This window comes from Patagioenas fasciata, unplaced genomic scaffold, assembly GCF_037038585.1.
Source record: "Patagioenas fasciata isolate bPatFas1 unplaced genomic scaffold, bPatFas1.hap1 Unplaced_1, whole genome shotgun sequence".
Lineage (NCBI taxonomy): Eukaryota > Metazoa > Chordata > Aves > Columbiformes > Columbidae > Patagioenas > Patagioenas fasciata.
Window position 1 is genome coordinate 1,095,233 of NW_027288510.1, and position 21,928 is coordinate 1,117,160.

At 50.1% G+C, this 21,928-nt stretch overlaps 1 protein-coding gene across 1 annotated transcript; it reads right to left on the minus strand.

Annotated features, from left to right (window-relative positions):
- Positions 1–1,249: 1,249 nt before the first annotated feature.
- Positions 1,250–19,167, minus strand: LOC139826684 (dynein axonemal heavy chain 9-like). The gene is made up of 9 exons (XM_071803096.1): positions 19,010–19,167; positions 17,400–17,530; positions 15,556–15,767; positions 15,129–15,362; positions 8,488–8,582; positions 6,592–6,660; positions 5,518–5,644; positions 3,374–3,629; positions 1,250–1,533 (listed from the first exon to the last, which is right to left on the minus strand). Exons 1-9 carry the CDS (start codon positions 19,165–19,167, stop codon positions 1,250–1,252), a joined length of 1,566 nt encoding a protein of 521 aa, XP_071659197.1.
- Between the last annotated feature and the right edge of the window lie 2,761 nt (positions 19,168–21,928).

Here is a 21,928-nt window from a genome sequence, read left to right on the forward strand (position 1 = left end):
GTCCCATGCCCTTGTATTTGACAATGCCCCCTTGTCACTGGTGTTCTACTGAACCTTTACTCCAGAGGCCTCATCCTGGTGCAAAAGGGCAATGCAAGCCAGCATCTCACTGTCCTGCCTGTGCTTGTGGGTGCACGTACCCAAACTCTCTGTGCTCTTCTCTCAGCAGCCTCAAGACTCCCCTGCTCAAAAGAAGACCTGAACACCCAAGGGAAACACAGCAGACCAGCTCTTGGCCCCTTTGCTGCTGTTCCTCCAGGTTTGACCAGCACAGCAGGACAGAGGCATGGGGACATCCTATTTTGGGCCACGGTGCCTTTCCCTCCCCAGGACCTTCATGCTGCTTTGCAGTTGGTCCTGCCCTGTGAGCCACCAGAGCAGCGGTGCCAGCCCTTCTGCCTTGGCCACAGCCCCATGTTCTCTCCGGTCAATTTAGGAAGTGTTCCCATCTTTTGGGTGTAGCTGGAGGTGGTTGAGCCTGTCACAGCTGTAGCAGCAGGACAACGTGGGCATAGTAAAATCCTCGCCGTGGGTTCAGAGGGTACAGAAGTGGGTCAGAAGCCCAAGGCTGAGTGCAGACAGTGAAGTAAGGTGAGCAACAAGGGCTCAGTGTCCCAGAGAGGGTCAGCCCAGTCTCTCCAGAGTCCAAGGCCAGATGGCGACCCTCAGGAGTGGGCTGGACCTAAAATCCATCTGCCTTCCAGCCAAGGTGCTGTCCCTGACACGCTAAAACCTCTGGGCAGGTGAGGCGCAGAGATTTGGGCTTTCTCCTGCTCTGCAAAGAGGACTCTCAGCTCTGGCAAAGCCACTGGAAAAAACCCAGGGTTCAGACAGCAGCTTTTTTCTTGTTACTCAGCTTCTCCCTGGACTGACAGCGTCACCTCCTGCTCCCACAGAGGAACAACAAGCCTAAAGCAGAAAGGTCAGCCACAGCCAGCTGCCTCTCCATTTTAAGGTGAATATTTCGGAGGAGTTTTTCCTCTGAGCAGGATCCCAAAGCCTGATGCACGACTCCCCTCTAGTGGCTTCACAAGAACCAGGACTGGGAGCCAGACTGGGCTGCATCGGCTCCCACTCCTGCTCCAAACTCGGTGCCTGGTCAGCAGCCCCGCACACTCAGCTGTACCAGCTCACCCATCAAAGTATTCCTTAATCAACAACAGGTAAGTTTTTCAAATGAGTTAAGGGAGTTAATTTTAAGGTGAAGCAGCTCTGGACATTTTCACCAGAGCGGAGAGACACCCAGAGCCTATGAAGAGTCAACAAACCCCTGGAGAAGGTCCCCCCTCACCTTCACCAGCAGATGAATCCTCTGCCCTGACTCTCGGACAAGGCTGTAACGCCGTTCCAGGCGGTCCTGACAGTCCTCCAGGCTCAGCAGCGATTCTCTTTTACAATCTCTTCTCACAAATATGGGCGACGCCCACGATCCCACGATGGTCTGGATCTCCTCAACATTGTTTTTGGCTTTCTGTATCCTCTGCTCGAGGTCATGGACATCATCCATCACCATGGAGATGTGATCCCAGACACCTGGTAAAAAATGAGATGATTGACTACTTTTTTTCAGAGCTGCATGGCCAAGCTCTTGTGCACTCTCCATAAGACTTTTCCCCCACGGTTTCATGTATTTCTCACCCATCATTAACACAAGAGACTTACCACCTCAACCAAAAGAGTCACTTCTAGCTCCCTCCTACCCCAACAATCCATGGTACAGCTGCAGCCTCTGTTTTCTGCCAGGAGCACCAGCACCGTGGGGACGTCTGACACTTCCCCCTTTCCCGTACCCAGATTTAATCTGCTACCAGAGAGAGAACAAGGACAACAGGCTGAGTGTTCCTGCCACTGTCACTAGAGCAGGGACCCACAGCCCCACAAACACAGGCTGTGACAGCCCAAGGTACCAGCGAGGGCTGCATTTAGATTCAGGGAACTTCATCTGCAGGAAAGTCCCTTCATCTTTGTGGTGCAATGGAGAAGGAGTTTTTCAGCATGAGGAATTCTGCTTTGCAAGTTCCCAAGGGAGGACACTTGTTCCTGTTCATACCACAAGCCTGATGACAGAAATATATATTCCAACAGCGAGCAGTTTGCTTTCACCAAGAGGAAACAAATTGTCTTCCTCCATTCTGCTTTGCAGTTAAAACTGATCAAGCAAGAACACTGGTTAAATCATCCCAAAGTCACGGTGCACAAACCTCACCACTAACCACAGTATTTCATCTGGCTGGAAAGGATAACGAGGTGGCCCTGGCCCCCACCGGGAGAAGTCTGTCCCAAGCCAGATGGCTGGGCCAAGGGGTCCCAGTCCCTGCACAACTCAGGGAGAAAGCAGTGCCTTGGGGACACAGGGACATGACCACACAGTGGGTCACTTGGGCTGGCACGGGCAGGGAGCAGACTCTTCAACCCCAGCCTTGCCAGCTCTCACAAACCCCAATCTTGCCGTTTCCTCAGCATCACTGCTTACAGGGCAGCCTCTCTTCCCCAAAAGCCCAGAGGGAAGCTGAAGGGATCAGGATCCTGTCCCCAGCCCAAGCAGATCAAGGTAAGATGGGAAGGAGCAGGCAGGCTGGGGGCTGCCCTTTGTCTCCCCAGTGCTGGCTCTGCTGGAGAGTCCCCTGCCCTGCTGTGAACTGTCACTGGGAACCAGGTGATGGAGGCTGGGGACATGGGAGGAATCTGATGAGACCCAAGTGAGCAGGTTAACCATGAGCAATGTGCCCTGTGGCCAAGAAGGTTGATGGTACCTGGGCTGCGTGAGTAGGAGTGTGGCCAGCAGGTCGAGGGAGGTGAATCCTCCCCCTCTGCTCTGCACTCGTGAGGCCCCATCTGAGTGGTGTGTCCAGTTCTGGGCACCCCAGTTTAAGAAGGACAAGGAATTACTGGGGAGAGCCCAGCGGTGGCTACCAAGATGCTGAGGGGTCTAGAGCATTTTTCTTCTGAGGAAAGGCTGAGAGAGCTGGGGCTGTTGAGCTGGAGAAGAGAAGCTGAGAGGGATCTGATCAATGGGATCAATATCTCAGGGTGGCTGTCAGAGGATGGACCAGACTCTGTTCAGTGGTGCCCAGCACCAGCGTGAGGGGCAGCGGGCACAGACTGAAACACAGGAGGCTCCATCTGAACATGAGCAGAAACTTGTTTGCTGGGAGGTGCCAGAGCCTGGCCCAGGCTGCCCAGAGCGGGTGTGGAGTCTCCTTCTGTGAGACATTGAAACCCGCCTGGACCCACCTGTGTGATCTGCTCTGTGACCCTGCGTGAGCAGGGGGGTTGGACTGGGAGATCTCCAGAGGTCTCTTCAGCCCTCACCAGTCTGGGATTCTGTGAAATCCTGTACGGCCTCTTTTGCCCTAACACAGAGCTAGCTCACCCTCCATCTTCCAGTTGAGTGTTTCTTCTGCCTTCTTCAGCTTCAAGTTAATATCCCACAGCTGCTCCTGTATGAGAGGGTATTCGACCTCCAGGACTGTCTTCAGGACCTTGTTGTATCTGTTCCCCATCAGCTCCAAGTTGGCCGCCAGCTGCCGGTATGACTCCTTGGAGGAATAGATTTCTGCTGCCGTGGGTGGGATGGCTCCCAGGCGGCTGCCAGACAGGTAGCTCAGCTCCCTCAGCACCGACACCAGCTGCAGAAACAAGGCAGAGAGCTGAATGTGAGACAATCCTCCCCATTCACCTGGTAGACACCCTCCCGTCAATTCTGGGGATCTTAGGGGGTTCCTGCTGTTTTATTCACAAAGCAGTACGCTCTGAGAAGGGCCTGGACACCTCCTAGTCCAGACCATCTCCCTCCCATTGATCTTTGCCTCTGATTTGCTTCCCAATCAAAGACATATAGCTCTGTTAACTACCCAGCCAGCAAACCCTGCGCAGCCTCTAAAAGCCATGATGATCTCTGGTCTTCTCAGCTATCCTCATCAATACAGTCTTTCAGCAATACTGTGCCTGCAGGAGGAGGCACAACCAAAAGCATCTTTGAGTTGTGATGGAACGGGATTGAGTGGGTTATTAAACTATAAACCCAAGTAGAAGTGAGTCCCTGCAACAAACGGAGCAGCAAGGTCTTCCAACGCAATATATCACTTCTAAGACAAAAAAAAAAAATCTTTGCTCAGTTTAGTGGCTTGTGAGAGGGAAAATGCTCCTGAAACGGCACATTTTGGCTGGGTGACAGAAATTCAGTATATTGTATGGGCAATGGCAGGGGTGAGGAGTATCTACAATACTAAAGTGACTATGTCCACAATGACAAGAAGAGGAAAGAAAGACGGAGCGCAGAAGGGTGAAGGGAGCAGTTTGAGGAGGTGGATGGAAGAGGATGGGATGGGAGGAAGGGAAAAGCAGGGGATTGAGGGAGCAGGAGGCCAAGTGAGATAGAACCAAACTCCCCTCCCTTTTATGCACTGGAATGTCTGAGACATCCCCACCATGGTGTCAAGGATGTCTTACCCTCTTTCCCTCTCCTCCATGGAAGGTGAGCTCTGGAAGATTCTTTAATGTTGAAGGGTTGCAAATACATCCTCCCTTTAGGCAAAATGAGGTGCTCCTATCTGCTCTGAAGGGCATGAAGGGGCTGCTAAGCAGGCACCTGAGGACATGAGGCAGTCCTCAGTATGGAAAGCTGAGAGCAGCGCAGAAGCACTCAGAGACTGGAGCTGAGAACATGCTCAGCACGTCACAGGCTCCAAACCCTGGCACCAGGGTGAAGGGTGGAAAACATCCCCTGGGGCCATTTGCTTCCCACCTTAGCAAGGAGATTCCAAGGAGCTGGACAAATCCTTTGTCTGAGAGCCAAGCTGGAATGAGCTCTGGAACCTCAACACTTTTCTCTAACAGCAGCAAGTCCCAGGGAAAGGGGGAAGTGTTTGATGTTTTCCCAGGCCCCTGAGATTCAGCACCTCCGCAGCAAATGGCATTTCACATTTGAGAGGCCCCAGCTCTCATCAGGCCCCAGAACCTTTGAATCCACCTCTGCACTCTGCTGGCTTGGACCCTGCCTCTGCTTTGGGCAGGGGGATGGTCAGGCCTCCCTGTGCTGGAGAGGGCAGCCCTAGGGAACAGAGACCTACTGGAAGCCTCCTGCACCACAATTAAGGAAATCCAACAGCCACAACACTGAAGTAACAAAACAAACCTTTCCTGGGATTTTTATACCCTTTCAGGAAGCTCAGATTTCAGGTAAACATAACACGAACCCACGTCTGTGGGATGATGCTCCTACGCTCCCCACACCAGCGTCAAACCAACCTGCTCTGGAGATGTTGACACCAGTTAACATCTGGCTACTCACAGACTTTCTGGCTTTAATTACAATCTGCGCTGCTTAAACTGTAATCCTGATATTTTACCAGGAGACAGAGCCCACAAAGGGGATGGTTAATTCATGTCACCCATAACAGATGCTCCAGGGACCTCAGCAGAACAGATCTAGTAGCGATCCCACCAGACTTGCCATGCACGGTGGGGCACAGCTTGGAGACGTGCCCTCCAGCAGACAGGAAAGCTAGTTCTTACCTGGGGATCAAAAGTAACTGTGATCAGTTTGGTTTCTGGATCTCGCCGGATAAGCGGTTGAGTAAGGTTGTACTGTGATTTTTCAGAGACTGTCTGGGACCAGTCTGCATAGAGCTTCTCCTGATACCTGCCGAAAAACAAACAAACAAATTAAAACATCCACCACGTAGCTGCCAAGCCCGCACACCAAGACATAGAACCAAATAAAAGCCAAGTCCACTTCTGAGGGCTGAAGAACATCAAGGAATATTTAAAACCCACCCACACCACCTCCATAAAGATCTTGGCTTCAAAGACAAACACCTGAAAACCAGTGACAGCATCAAGTCAGGAAAACAAAGATCCCCCAAGTACCATTCTTAGCAGAGGATTCAAATTTGGGGACAAACATTCAAAAGCTCAGAGCAATCAGTTCAGTTTTAGCATCAAACATTAAGATATTAAGTGAGGTGCAACGAATCCCACTCCCACTTGTGGAACACACACATTACAGCCACGGTAAGTACACTGTGAATGGGCACAAGTGGATTGAGACTTCTGGTCAGCTCAGGTTTTCTACCACAGCATCTCCTACATCCAAAAGAATCTCGTTCCAACATTTCTGCTGGGCTGCACAGCCCCTGTCCCTCCCATGCAAACTTCTCATTTCAAGATATCACAGAAAGACTGTGGTGTGTAGCAAAGGATTCCTCCTCCTCTCTCATCACAAAATTCCTTCTGGCTTAGAAAGAGACATTCTCAGGCCCTGGGCTTGCAAATGTGCTGAAAGGTGGTTTAGAGAAGGAGAAGGAAATGGCCTCAAGTTGCACCAGGGGAGGTTCAGACTGGATATTAGGAAACATTTCTTCCCCAAAGGGCTGTCGGGCATTGGAACAGGCTGCGAGGGCAGTGGTGGAGTCACCATCCCTGGAGGGGTGGACAGACGTGGAGACGAGGTTCTCAGGGACACGGGGCAGTGCCAGGGTTGTGTTAATGGATGGACATGAGGGTCTCTTCCAACCAAAACAATTCTATGATTCTATAAGGTTTGGCTTTTTTTCATATAGTTACAGTCATGCCTGAGCCACCACTTACCTGTCGAGCAGCTGGATCATTTCTTCATACTTCTCTATCACCCTTCTTCCTTCAGCAGAGTCCAAGCAGCTGGTGGCACAACAGACAAGCTCAGCGTTACATTTAGCCCTGTGAGGCTGCAGTCTCTATTTACCCCTTCCCAAAACCACCCACCACCTTGCAGGCAGAGCCTGGCTGGGGATCTTACATTCCAACCCCACCATATCGCCCAAAACCATTTCACTGCACAAAAGCTCTCCAAGCCCCAGTGCGCCCTTTTGCGGGTGTTTGCATGGCAACTGGCAAATGAGAACCACGTCCTGGGGGAAGAACAAGGGCCCAGAGCTGCTGGAGGAACACTGGTCTCCGTAACATACTCAACGCTCCGGTGTTTGCACAGAGCAGGGCAACCTCTGCTCACCAGCCACCGCTTTCTGAGGTCAAAGAGGCACAGAAAGAAGCAGAGTGTGGCTCCCGGCAGATGAAGCTCTTGGCGGTGCCCAATTCATGCCCCTCAAACCGAAGAGCAAAGGTGTCCCAGAGTGCGGGAGGCAGAACCCTGGCCACGCTGCCAGGGCTGTACAGCCCAGGGAACAGCAGGCCAGAGGAATTCTTATCATGCTGTCTTTTCCCCACTGTTTCATCTACAATATCCAAGTTTTCCTCAAGATGGTTGTTGATTTTGGAGGACATATTGACAAAACTTGAATTAACTTAACCAAAAGCTGGAAAAAAGGAGCGCCTGAGCAGTCACCGCTGGGCAAGTGCTGAGAAACCTGCTGGAAGTAAACAAGTCCTCTGAGCAAATCCAAGTAAATCCCAGCAAAACCACTTTTGTTTCTCCTTTTTAATCCTTTTTCCCTTTCAACAGCATCATGTCACCACCGTTGCAGAGCATGTTATTAACTACTCTAAACAGAGGACAGAAAATCAGTGTGAAATGCAGATCTGGGTCCTTCATGGTGGACAAAAATTTGCCATTTAGGTTCAAATCAGACATGATAACTTGGGCTCTGTGCTGGGAACAGCCCAAGAGTTTGTTTCATTGCACCAATGTCTTTGCTGCTGCAGAATAACTGTGCACTTAAAGACACTTAATGGCAAGATACAGTGAGAGAAGGTTACAAACATGGTACAGTGACGGTCAAGTTATTTTGGTCAAGTACATTAAAAAAGTGGATCCATTTACACAGAATCCTGACCAGCACACGTGAAGCCATTCCTGTGAGCTACCAGGTGCAGTCCCTAGAACATCCGCAGTTGTCATAAGTCCAACACTGCCTTGCTTACAGAGCTCTTAAATGTTGTCTCATGTGGTGCCAGCTGTGAGTATGAGGCCATACTTCCCTGACACCATCCGTTATAACAAGCATTTGGGTGATAAATATACCAGCATTGGTTTCTTTCCTTGATCTTGGGAGATGGCTCCTTTGTTTAACGCTGAGAAAGTTTTCTTCTGCCCAACAAAATGCTCGTCTGCTCCCCAACATGCAAACCCAGCTCCATCGACCCATCTCAGCTGAGTCCAGCCCAGCACTTCTCTGCTATTCACAGTTTGGATGATGCCAGAACCAGGACTTGCAGTTGAGGAGGTCCTGGAGAACATGCTGAGTGGGATTGCAGCAGGAAAGGTTCTGATACCTCTTTCAATTGCAACCCAGGAACTATGTCTGAAAGCTGAATAGCCCACTGTGCCTCTTAATCGCTTCAAAACAAATCCAGTTAATGAGTTTCTTAAAAAAAATAATGATCACAAGGAAGCTGAAAAGCACCAGTGCAACCACTTCACACCTCTTTGACTAAGAATTATTTCAGCTATAACCATGGGATAATGTTCACCACAGAAAGAAAATCAGATTGATTACAGAGAAGATAGCAAGGTGGTCATAAAGCAACTTAGCTGGAACAGACACGCACAGATGTGGGATGTGCCTGAAGTGATCAAACGGCACCTGGATTCGCGCTCGCAGCTCCTGCGCCCAGCGCAGCGCTCCAGCCACCGGCGGCACGTTCTTGTGCACAGGGGGGATCCTGGGGAGGGCACATTGGAACAGCGTTTGACTGAACACTGCACTTGTAACCCCAAAGATGCAACAACAGAACCTCATTTGCAGAAAACTGCTCTGATTTCCCAGCTTCCTTCCTTAAATCCAACATCTGCCACACTGATGTAGGTCTGTGACCAAGGCGAGTGCCTCTGGATCTTGAATAAGGAGCTGAGATCGAACGAGAAGCCCAGACTATGTCCAAACCTGAGCTGATGTGAGGTGTCCCTTGCCTGGGACACATTCCCCGCCCCTCACAAACACTGACATAGGGATTTCTGACCAGGAGTTACTTCTGTCCGTCTTATCTAACAGCCACAGAACAATAACCACAAATTCACAGCAAATGATTCTCTCCATGATTCTCTCCAGTCCAGGACTTGTCTCGTTCCAGTATGATCTTTCTGAGGCAAGTAAATAGGTTATTGTTCAAAATGACACACTTGAATCCTCATAATCTGATAGAAATCCACCCATTCCCCCCTGTGCCAACAGTCACGGGGAATAATAAACTTGGAAAAGGCTGATTAAACCCTTGGTTACAAAGTCCCACTCGCATACTTTGCATTTTAAGCATTGTAAGGGAAACAAAATAAATTCATTCTGAGGAGCACATGAGTGGGTTTGCAGGTCCCATGGGGTGTTGGAGGCAGCACACAAATGTGGAGAGAAACCTCCTGTCACAGCCTCGCTGGGAGAAAAGCTCAGCATGTGTCTCCATTCCCAGTCACATATCATGCATACACATTTGAAAAAGGGTATTTTTACTCCTAACCAATTATTTGCTTTAATACTAAGAACAGAGCTTTCCCAGGCATTTCCATTGCCACTAGGAGCTACAGAGGCTGAAAACATCTGCAATTTGTAAAGTTTTGGGTTCCTTAGAAAAATAAATCATTTCCCCCCCAAATTAATCTCAATCAAACTCCCTGTAAAACCCATTTTACTCAGCACGTTCTACCTACCGAGCTTCAGCTCTGCCTGGATGTGCCGGGAGTAGATCAGCCTGGCGTGGTCCAGGGCCCTGCTGAACATGCTGATGAGGACGGAGTATTTGCCAGCAGCATCTGCAGCGACTACCGGTCGCTCCAAAAGGCTCCCGAACATGTCCAGCAGCTGTTGGGGTGAACACGCAGGAAAAGAAGAGGGGAAAAATTTACAACCCCGACTCCTGCAGAGAGATCAGCTGGGACCTTCCTCCCCAGCCCAGATGCTTCAATACTGTCCGCACCGATGGGCACTTTGGAAAAAGGAAATTTGCTCCCTTTGTTACGGGGCCTCTCAGACTTTCTCTGGGGTTGGACCACATTCCAACTGTTGTTCTTCAAATGCTTCAAGATTTTCTATTTTCTTCAAAAAACTTACAAAGATAAACACTGTCACTTGCTAAAGTCTTTTCTACAAATGCTTATATTGATTTTTTTAAAAAAATACCATTTATTATTTCTGCAAGATAGATTAATTGATAAATAAACCAGCTTTGTTTCTAGAAAACCTGTTTCCAAAACTGAAACAGATCCATGTATTAATAATATTAACAAATTGATACTAACAATATCAATTCTCACCAGGAAATCCTAGAAAAAGCATGATTTCCCCCAACTTGCAGAGAGAGACACAAATATATCTCCTGGCATCCAAAAGCTTTGTGAGGGACCCACCAGCCTGAGCATCCCAAACCAAGAGCAGCCCAAAAGCTACAAGTCCCACTGTCCCACCAGCAAACACCAGCCCCATGTGCCCGTGGCTCCAGCACTGCCTGGTCTCCTCAGCGTGATTCTCACCGAGCCGGGTGCCCTGATTTCCCTTTTAGGGAAGAGCAAGGGAGCGATAAACAAACCTTGAAGGCGTGGTCCAAGTTGGAGGCGTCATCAAAAGCCTGGATGAAAATGGTGCCCAGCCGACGGTCCATGTCTTCTACTTTCTGCTGGAAACCAAAGGCATCCTGCTCAAAGTCCTGCACAAAGGCAAAACACAAGCTGTGAGGCTGCAAGATGGCACTAGGAAGGTACCTGTAACTCCTCGATCCAGAGATGCCCTCTCTTATTCACCGTGAACTAAGCCACTCCTCTGGCCAATCTTCAGCCATCGCAACGTGGCAAAGTCCTCACGAAGCTTGAGGACATTTCTGTGCTGTCCCATGGCTGAGATGTTGGCCCTTTCTCTGGGAGGGACCCTTTGGTCCTGAGGGCTTTCCACAGCCCACATGGCACTATCTTCAGCCTACAGGCAAGATGGACTATTTCCACACCCCCTCCCCCACCACTTGGCCTGAAGACCACACCATCATCCAGAAAACCCACGGATGCACCTGCTGAGTCCCAAATCCAACCTACTTTCAAGTCAAAACAAGCCTGTGGTTCCATGGTGAGCTGGTTGTGAGTGAGGCAGTTTCAAAACACTCGCACAGGTTGCCCAGAGAGGCTGTGGAGTCTCCACACTTGGACATAGGTAATCTTGGAGATATTTCACCTGACCAGTCACAGTCCTGCTCCAGCTGAGCCTGCTTTGAGCAGGGAAGGTGGACTGGGTGATCTCCAGAGGTCCTTTTCAAACTCAACAGTACTGGGTTTCTGTAATTTCCATCATCTTCTTGCACTGCTTTTCTTGCTTCAATTGTAATAAATCCTTTGAACTTCAAGAGTAACATCTATATTTGTTTTCCTACACGTAAAAGAGTCCAAATCAAAGACTGAACTTGACAGTCCGTGACAGTCCTTCTGTTCTAGCTTGGACAAAACCACTAAAAATGAGGTCATGTGTCTCTTTTCCAAAGGACAAAGTGCAAGGAAATAGCTTTTACTATTGCTACTGCTGAGCTCCAGCAGATCCAGATGCCATGTTTTAGCTAAAAAAAACGGCTCCAGCAGTGGCAGAGGGTGCAAAACTAGAGCACTGAAAGAACAAACATGACTCAGAGTCACACAAATGGCCATGGGGTCACCAAACCCAAGCCACCTCCTGCAGAGCCACTGTCACCTCTCCTCTGTGCCTGCCCTGCTGAAGGAGGGGTGCTATGGAGCAAGCAGCTTTCCAGCAAGAAACACTGGGGACGTGCCACCCCCTGCAGAGATGTACTGGGAGCTGCAGGAAGCAAAGCACGAGCCACCCATCCCCACACCAGGCAGGTCCCAGAGGGCTGGGAATATTCCTTTAATTAAAGCACTACTGATAATAAAATAGAGCATCCTTGAATTCTGAGGGCCCCAGATGCCATGTGTTCATCTAGGCAGGAGCGAACACATCCCAGAGATGATCTGAGTTGGCCCTCATCAGGCAAACTACCTTGTTTTTCCAAAACTAAGACAGCGTCTTATATTAATTTTTGCTGCAAAAGATGCTTACTTTTTTACATGTATAGCTGCCTGGACCCTATTTAAATTGACTTTTTTATGAACTGTAACTAGGGCTACTTTTTTGAATAGGGTTCATATTTCAAGCATCCTGAAAAATCATGCTATAGCTTGTTTTTGGGGTAGGTCTTATTTTTGGGGAAACATGGTAAATACCAAGAGCAGGAAAGCAAAGAGATGTGGGTGTTGGTATAGCTCTTATACCTCAGCAAGCACCATGTACAGCAAAAGCTTGTGCATAACTCATGGAAATCCCAGTTTCCCAGCTGCACTGATCTAAGGTGCTGATCTAGCAAGATATGTTAGATATAGACGTGCAAGAAGTCCCAAATCTCTGCAGGAAAGGCCAGCGGCTCCCTGTTCCCTCCAGTACCAGATCAGATCATACTGAAAGGAGGAAAGAGCTGGGAAGAAGATAGCAGGAAACTGCTGCTTTGGAAACATGCACATGTTCCTGATGTTCCCGCAAACTGGTCCCACCTACCGTGTTGGTCAGGTCAAGACAGTCATAGGTTCGCTCTGAAAACACCTTGTATGCCTCCTGGAATTCCTCATACATGTCCAGGACCTGCTGGCCCAGGGTCTTCCCTTTAATCCCACTGAATTCAATTTTCTCCAGCTTCATCAAGTCCAAGGAAGTTGCCAGGAGATCCTTCAAAGTCAACGGAGGGAGACACAGGTCATGATGTTGACAAAAGAAGATGACAACAGTTGTCACGACAGAGTTGCACTTGCTGAGGGACCTTCCCAAGCACAGCGCTGGTGCTCAGGCTGGGTGGCAGGGATGGGAAGGGGGGAGCCTGATCTGCCTGTCCTGAGCATCAGTGGCTGCTCATAACACGTCCCTGCCCAGTGAGACCTGCTGCAGCCACTAGAAATACCATGACAACTGTAAAATCGCTTTTAAGTGTATTTAAAGGACAGATCCAAAGCAGGATATGAGACTCTTATATGTCATCCAGCATAGCTAAGAATCCCAATTTTATAGGTATTAACCAAGGACAGATTTCTAATATTTACAGGTACCCAAACTGTCCAAAGCTCCTGCGCAGTCAAACCTCCACGTGTCCAAGTGGCTGTTGCAGCACCTGCCCCGCTGGCCCTCTCTGCTGAGGTGGCACACGGGTCCTTCCCTTCCCTTCCCATCCTCTGCAGCCTGGCAGTGTCACCTCTTGGGAAAATGTCCCGCTCCCCCAGTGGTGGTGGCAGCACTGGGCAGCTCTGCTGCCATCCCACCTCATCTGTCTCCCTAGGTAGGGCCAAGTAAGGGCTGGTTGAACATCCATTGTCTCAGAGGACCAGGAGAAATGTGCACAGGAATGTACTGGTGGCCACTCTCTGCTTGCACTTGTCCTGGGGCCACCCGAGCAGGGCAGCAGGTTTTACCACAGACACGTAATGTGAAACAGTGCAACGAACCAAAGGAAAGGGATCCTTCCCTCTTCACGTGCTCATGGGCTACCCATGCACCAGTGTAACTGCAGCTTTTATGAAAATTCGAAAACAAATGCACATATGCATTCATATTCACTTCGACACACCAGCACATCCGCTTGAACAAATACCTAGTAAGGCAAAAAAATAATGTGGAAATACCAGTTGTCCCTTGCTTTGTCTTGCAAGGTTGCTTGAAATGAAGTGATGAGGGGAAATTGAGACGGAGAGAGATGCAGCAGTTTTCCTCATTAACAGGCTGGTGTGCACTATGCTTTTAATTATTGTTTTACAGCTCACTCCGCAGGCTCTCCCTCTGACTCCAGATACTGCAGCTTCTACTGTCCCTGGAGTGTGGGACAGCCACGGAAGGAGGAAACAGACACTGGTCAAAACGCACAGTGCCCCAGCTCAAAACCTCCCCACTGGCTTTTGTCTGCAGCCCATATCCACAGTGTGCCCACGGCATCCATGGAATCCCAGCAGTCAGTGCCCCAGAGCCTTTACAGGGTCCCAGTAAACCTGTCACCAACACTGTCCTCATGATAACCTGCAGTTATTCCTGTGTCTATTTATATTCCTCTCTACACTGACCAGCATAATTTGGTTTATTTCACATCAAACCCTACTGGAAACCATCATTATGAATACTTTTAAAATAGGCACCAGTCATGACAGTTTTCAACATAGTTAATGAAGGAACACATAAAAGTATATGGCACATTTAAAGCAGTAAAACTGCAAACACCAGCAACCTGTACACTGGCCATCCAACCCTACACACTGAGAACGCAGCAACAATCAACAAAGAAATTCATTTGGGATGTGTGTGGAGAGCAGATGAATGTGTGTGGTTAGCCACGTGAGAGATAACAGGTACATGCAAGGTCTGTACAAGAGGTACATACAGTATCTGTATAAGAGGTATATACAGTGTCTGTATAACAGGTACATATGGTGTCTGTATGTCTGTGGTCTCCAGACACAGCCATGTGGTAAGGAGAGCATAGGGAGCTCCCACATTCACACTCAGACCTGCTCTCTGCAGAACATCTCCTGTGGCTCAAGGAGCCCTTGGCCACACTGGGAGCTCAGGGATGACACCCCAATGTCCCTGCCTCAGGTGACAGATCTGGCAAACAGGGACACCCCTGAGCCACAGCACCCCAGTTTGATGGACTATGAGGATGCGAAGGGACAACCTGGTGAGGAACGTGTCCCTGCTCCTCCCCAGGCCCACGTGGCACAGCCAAGGGGATCCTGCCATCTGGCCTCTCCAAGACAGGCAGGACCCAGCTCTAGGGTGTCATAGAATCATAGAACCATTTCAGTTGGAAGAGACCCTTAAGATCATTGAGTCCAACCATAACCTAAATCTGTCTCTGATGGCACCAGGAGACCTGGGAGATTACATTGCTTTATTTACAGCTGTGCAAACCACACCTCCAGTAATCCTCCTTTTCTTGCCCCAACAGGAGCAAGGAGTCCAACGGGACTCCTGAGAGCAAAAAACACACCTATCAACCTGACCAGCTTACATATGCACTGAGCAGGACATAGTAAAACACAGTCTTAGACTCGCTGTAACAGGAGACCTAACAGCAAAAGAGTGGCCCCATTCCCTGGTATCAGGTGAAGCTATAGAAAGGAAAGATGCCAGCAAGTGATCTCCTGGCTACAGAGTTCTCCTGACGGTTTGCAATGTTTTTCAAGACCAGAGTCTCACCTCCACCATCTCCAGTCTCTTCAGGAAGGTGTCCAGCCTCGCAAACACCATCGTGGAGCTGAAGTCCCACTCCCTCACTTCTTGGCCTGGTTCATAATACATGTGCAGTTTTTCCCTTCTCTCCTCAAATGCCTCTTTGAACATGTTCAGGATACCGAGCACCATTCGCACCTTGCCCAGGCTCTCCTCCATGTCCCCTTTCAGAAGGTCTTCTGGAGACAGGTACACCAGGGCCTGGAAGAGCAAAATCACACCTGAGAGGTCACTTCTGCCATCATGGAAAACAAGGACTTCTTGTGTTGAACACATTTGAACCTGTTTATTAAGTTAAATGTTGCCTAAAGAATCACTTTTCCAGGGAAGGACAATAGGAAGAAGGGGAGAGGGGACACAGGGGACTGCAAACACAGGCATCACAGCCACAGACCTGCTCAATGAGAAGGTTGCAGATCTCCTGGAGCAGCACCACTATCCGCACGGGCATGTTGTAGTGCTTGGAGGTGACCCAGATCAAACACACCACGTGGAGCAGGGGGAGCAGGAAAGGCTTCACCTCGCTGAACTCAACCCTCTCTACGTCTTCCAAGCGGCGCTTGAGGGGTGTCAGGCGCAGGTGAACGTCCTGAGCTTCAGTCAAAGCTGTGTTGAGAGACGTGAGAAGCGGTAAGAACCACCCAGCTGCGGTGTGCTGGGTTCCCAGCTAGGTGCTGGCCTCACCACATGGAAAAGTGCCTGGGAAAAGAAACTGTCCTGACAAGCACTGAGCACCCTCAGCCACCTGTGTGCTGCAGGTCACTCACTCGTGAACATCACTCACCTGCGGCAGTAACCAGAACAGAAATAAGCTGACGTGATGGCAGGGGACAGGGAGCTGGGACAGGGCTTCGTGGAGAGCCTGAGTCCACAACTGCTAAAAAGTCACACGGAATTTGCCCAACAGCACCAAAAATACAGTGCTGCCATGGCTGTGAGCCATGGCCTTGCTGTACAGCACGACAGGCTGTACAGCCTTGGCCTGAGCCCTTTTTAGCTCAGTTTTGGCTCAAGCAACTCCTTGTCCAGTGGGCAGATGACGACGGCCCCACTAGTCCTGACTGTAATAGAAAACCTGTCAACAGTAAAGCAACTGATGTCTGACTCGTCGAAAGCTTTAGCTTAGCTCTGTACAGCTGTGTGGTTTTACCCTGAAGAATTACCCCAGAGCGCAAGCATTAATAAAACCAGATCGTTGTGCAATTAAACCTGTGGACCAACAAGAAGTGACAGAAGTGCTTGAATGCATGCAAAAATAACCCCTAAGGCCCAAGACCAAGGAAGAAGAGACTCCCACTATCAGCATCACCCTCCCAGCAAATCCACCAACAGCAGCCACACCAGTACAATGCCAGGGAAAGGGGCAGAGACTTAAAAGCAGGTGCACACAAATCTGAACTGCGCTGTAATGGAAATTAACAATTATAGTCCAAATTATCCAATTAGGGTTAGTATCGCTGTAGCCGGATTAAAACCAAATATTTGTTGTATTTTGATTAAACCCTTAAAGTATTAATTAGTTTAACAATGAACCCTTGGCTCCTTATATAAGGGGTGTTTCTCCAGCCCATTTAAACTGCACAATGCAGAGTGTGACACAGATCCTTAAGAGATTCAATGTTTGCACGTGAAGTGGTGAAGAACAGTGTTTTCTGCCAGCACGTGCACAGCTAACACAGTCTAGATGGTTTCATTGTGCCAGAGAGCAGCTGGGTTGGACATGGATGTCCAGCTGTGTTGGTCTGCAGGGACAGACCAGCAGGACTACACTGTTTTTCACTACAGACAGGGATTTGCAATATTTCCTTGGGCTGCGCTCAACTCCCCTAAGCAAAGCAAAGCAAGGAAATTCGGGCTGCAGTGGCCAAAGCCTGAGAAGCAGCGCTCTAACAAAGCAGTCTTAGGTACAAGATCTGTCCTCTTAGTCTGAACTCCCGTTCCTGCATAATAACACCAGAGGAGCTGGTGGAAGTTGAGGTGAGTCCTGTTAGAGTAATGCAAACACTTTATTACAGCAGAATAAATTCCCAAACCCATTCACCCTGAACTTTGGCAAGAGTCTGGCTCAACAGACCAGCGATGGAGCTTGTCCCAGCCTGGAAACAAAAGCCTAGACTCAAGCACAAGCAGCCCAGTCTCAATTCACAAACTAGAAAGATTTGGCTTGAAATCAGTCACACCAGGCCATGAAGAAAGGCCAGAAGCCAGCACTGTGGTAAAGTTGCCCCAGCACCTCACCTGCCTCAACATCCATTAGCATGGTTTTGAAGGCTGGGATGTAGCTGCTCTCAACTCTCTCCAGCAGCTCCATCATGTTCCTGACCTTCCTCGTTGTCAGCTGGTTGTAAATGCATTCCAGGTCATCACACCTACAGCAACCGAGACACAGAATCACAGAATCAGTTGGTTGGAAGAGACCCTCAAGATTGAGTCCAACCATAACCTAACCCCTGGCACTGCCCCGTGTCCCTGAGAGTGTCATCTCTGTGACTGTTCAACCCCTCCAGGAATGGTGACTCCAGCACTGCCCTGGGCAGCCTGTTCCAATGCTTCACAACCCCTTCTGGGAAGAAATGTTTCCTAATATCCAACCTCAGCCTCCCCTGGCGCAACTTGAGGCCGTTTCCTCTCATCCTGGCGCTTGTTCCTGGGGAGCAGAGCCCGACCCCCCCTGGCTCCAAGCTCCTTTCAGGCAGTTCAGAGATCAGAAGGTCTCCCCTCAGCTCCTGTTCTCCAGCTGAACCCCCCAGGTCCCTCAGCCACTCCCATCACACTTGTGCTCCAGCCCCTCACCAGCTCTATTCCCTTCTCTCAACTCACTCCACTACCTCAAGGTCTTTCTTGGCCTGAGGGGCCCAAAACTGATTTGAGGTTTGGCTTCCCCAGCGCTGAGTACAGTGGGACAGTCATTGCCCTGGGCCTGCTGGCCACACTGTTCTTGATGCACACCAGGATGCTGGTGGCCATGTTACCCACCTACACTGGGCCATCAGCTGTCCCCCAACATCATCTGTTTCCCCTGGGCCTGATTCAGGGCTTCCTCCAGCTACACATGGACTGTGGAAATGGGAGAAAGCTGCATGAGGCACAGACAAACCCTACAGGACAGAAAGTGCTGAGTTCAGCATGACAGCAGCTCTGCTACTGACAGAACATCGCTGAAAAAAAGCCATCGTGTTTCTGCAGGCATTAGCAACAGCTCTCCAGCCAGCAGGGCTTTGCCCCGAGTCAGCCCGAACCAGTACAGCACAAAGGTTTTCAAAGGGCAGGAGGAAATACCACTCCCAGGCTCCTGAGCATCTAAAGCCCCTCTGGCCCTGACAGATGAACAGCAGCCAGCTGAGATGCACCATTTCCAGACAGCCCCCAGCAGGTGTCCATCAGCAATTACTCCTGTGGATGGCTCCTAGTGAACAGTGACGAAAGAGTGCCCAGAGCGGGTGTGGAGTCTCCTTCTCTGAGACATTCGAACCCGCCTGGACCCACCTGTGTGATCTGCTCTGTGACCCTGCGTGAGCAGGGCTTGGACTGGGGGATCTGCAGAGGTCCCTTCAGCCCAACCAGCCTGGGATCCTGTAAAGGGCATTTCTGAAAAAAGTCCCTTGAGGTGTAGCCCCTGTGGTGGGGCTAAGTTAAAACACAGCCAGCTGCCCAGTGACCTCCCAGGCACTTTGCAGATCATGATGATTTTCTGTGTGGGAGCAATTTTCCTTAGTTGAAGCCTACATGAACCCCAAGTGGCCTGTTCTTCTCAACTCATGGAATTAGCAGCTCCACCACCAGCACTCTCCCTCTACACAAAACCAGCACCACAGGGCACCATGCACTGGCCAGGCTGCTCTGGGTACCTGTTCTTCCAGAACTCCAGCTCCACCTTCGGGTTCGGATTGCTGCCTTGCAGGAGAGGCTCTGAAGACTCTTTCTTCAGTGCCTCCTGGATCTGGTGGCTCCAGTCTATGATGGCCGACTCCATGGCATACACCAGAGATTTATCTATCCGTTCCATGCTGTAGTAAACAGAGTACGTGATTAACTTTGTTGATGTGCATTGCTCAGTTGGATCTACTTCCAATGGCCGGCCGTGTGGGCAGCTGGATTTTACAGGGTTTCACATTTCAAAACCACAAAACAATCAAACCCCATAAGATTTTGTCACTGGTTTAATATAGGAATTACACTCTGGAGAAAATGGCTGAACGTCTGCAGCAGTGTGGGCAACAACACTGTTCATAAAGTGAATGGTGGAAATGAAGAGCCAGTCGCCACCTCTCTGCACAGCCAGTCATTGTCACATCAGATCCATTCAGGTTCAGGATCTGACCTGGAGACTCACACATCCAGCAAGATTCTCTCTCCCCATACCATTCTCCCTCAAAATATTCTACATCCCTGCAGTCATTAACTCACTTAATTCAGCAAGAAACACCACCAAGTGGGCTGGGAAGCTGAGGACAGGTCACCCCACTGCCTTGGAAGCAGTAACTTCTCACAAAATCCCACCCGCACCACGTCCTGTCTGAGGAGTGATTCATTCCACTGCACCCACACATCTCCTGGGGTTCCACAGGGGCACGCACGCAGCCCAGACACGATGACAACTTGATGTACAAACGCATCTGCTTCTCTGGACCTTCCAGAACCTGTTATTTTGGGGTGGTACTCACGATTTCTCATTTTCCAGATCAATGTCCTCAATTCCCTCTGAGCCAGCTGGGAGAGGCAGCAAGGTCTTGCCGTCTACTTGGCCAACAACTGTGAAAATGGTACTTTTGAGGTTGTGGACATGACGCACGATGTCTTGTGACACCACTTGTGGCCAGCCCTGATGGTTCTTCTTGTTCGTTAGGATGGGCACGATCACCTACAGCGGGAGTCACGGAAGACCAATGGAGAAAAAAGTGCAGCAGGAGACGGACAGGCCACCAGGCTCTGAGGTCTGTGCTTGGCCAAGCCTGGAGACCCATATTCATTGCTGTCTCAAGCAGTTCCCATGTGAAATAGAGGCAGCTGATGATGAATGGGCATCTCTACAGGCCCACTTTATACAGCAGAACACCCTTTTCCCCAAATCCAAGCAGCCAAGGAGGGTGGAAGCCAGTAGACAAAGTGAGCAGCCCCATCCCCAGGCTCTCCCAGCCTTTCAAGCCCGCAACTGGAGATGGCCCCATGGGCTGCTGTCCCTTGCCCTCACAACTGTCCCCGGTGCTTGGTCCCCATGTCCCTGCCCATGGGCACAGCCGTCAGGCTGCCCTTTGAGCCTGCCAGGGCTGGGCTGAGCTCAGTGTGCTGCAAGGGAAGGTCTGCTGGTACCCCCTGGGATACACTGGTGGTGAGGGTCCCCCAGGTCCCAGCTGCAGCCCACCAAACAGGAGCTTTGCCTTTATCAGCACTTTTACTGACCCGGCAGCATGGGGTTGTGGGGCTGGTCGGGGTTTGCCCAGATTTGAGCTGCTTTTGGCTTGTTTGAGCTGTGACAGCAACACCGTGTCTGTCACCTATCCTGGCTGGCTCTGCACTGGGACCAGCCTGTGGCAACAGCCTAACAAAGCCAGGTTGTCCCTAGTGACAAACAACAGCCCTTTGTGTTACTGGACTCAGGGTGGGGGTAGGGGAGGGGGGGGAGGTGACTAAAGGCATAAAAATAGCTGCAAATGGACATAAAATTGAAACGGAATAAAGCAGCTCAGCACCTCCATGGTGCTGTCCCAGGATGCTGAAGACTCTTTGGAACTGTGGCTGGCTCTGTAGACCCGAAGAAGACCCGACCAGCCACCTTCGTGCCCAGGGAGCCGTGGGAAGGGGGAGCACAACCCCAGGGAACACACGGGCAGGTGCTGACGAGTTCACCTTCAGCAGTTTTAGCTGCATTATTAGCAAGATGTGTCTCTATTACTTAAAGCATGTGGACTGCTAATGCCAGTGATGTTGTAACCAGGCAAATGATAGCCGTTCATTTTCTTTCTGACTGTTAAAATGATAACTGGACTCAGGATGAAGCCCCAGCCCACAGAGCAGGTGTGTTCCCTTCGGCACCGCAGGAGTGAAGCAACAAGTGGACAAGGTCACCAGCTGTGACCCCTCACTGAATAAAGACAAAGTGTGGGCAGAGGAACACACGACCCCAACCCCAGGAAATTCAAGACCTTTTTCACCTTCACGCAGACCCACCCCATCTGCCTGACCCAGCACCACCGCTGCTTTTGCCTTCAAGTGAAGCTTGAGAGGAAAATAGGATGAAAACCAGGCACAATCTGCTCCCTGCAGAAATACTGCATGTCTGCACAGGGGAGAGCAAAGCCTGCAAACACGCAGCTGGGACGCACAATCCCGGCTCCCAAAGGCATTCAGAAAACAGGATTTAACAGGATCTGCCAAAGTGTTCCTACCCCACCATCTACCCATAGCAGACGGTGCTTGCAATGCTATTGGCCAGCCGTGATGCAAAACCACTGTTTGTGCAGACTTCGCAAGACCACGGGGCTCATCAAAACAAAAGCTCCCCGTATAAATAATGTGTTTTCTCACAAAACCAGGATAACCAGTCTGGCAGCCTGCTCTTGGGAATCCAATCTATCAGTCACCATCTTAATATACCAAACATCATGATCAGAGCTTCTCAAATCCAGCAGCTCCTCTGCTTTCCCATTACAGCCTCATTCCTGAGACTTCTCCAGGTGAGGAGCCATCAGGAATAAACCGAAACAACATTGTCTAGTTCAGGCTAATAACACAGCAAAGCAAAAGCACTCGAACCTCTTGACGATCTC

What these genes read in the sequence shown, in the direction of transcription:
- LOC139826684 (XM_071803096.1), bottom strand. Translation starts at nt 19,167, where the DNA reads ATGGAACGGATAGATAAATCTCTGGTGTATGCCATGGAGTCGGCCATC. An exon ending in GCAACCTTCTCATTGAGCAG is followed by an intron (nt 15,363 to 15,555) that starts GTCTGTGGCTGT and finishes TTGCTCTTCCAG; the next exon opens with GCCCTGGTGTACCTGTCTCC. An exon ending in TTCAGGCACATCCCACATCT is followed by an intron (nt 6,661 to 8,487) that starts GTGCGTGTCTGT and finishes TTGTGCCACCAG; the next exon opens with CTGCTTGGACTCTGCTGAAG.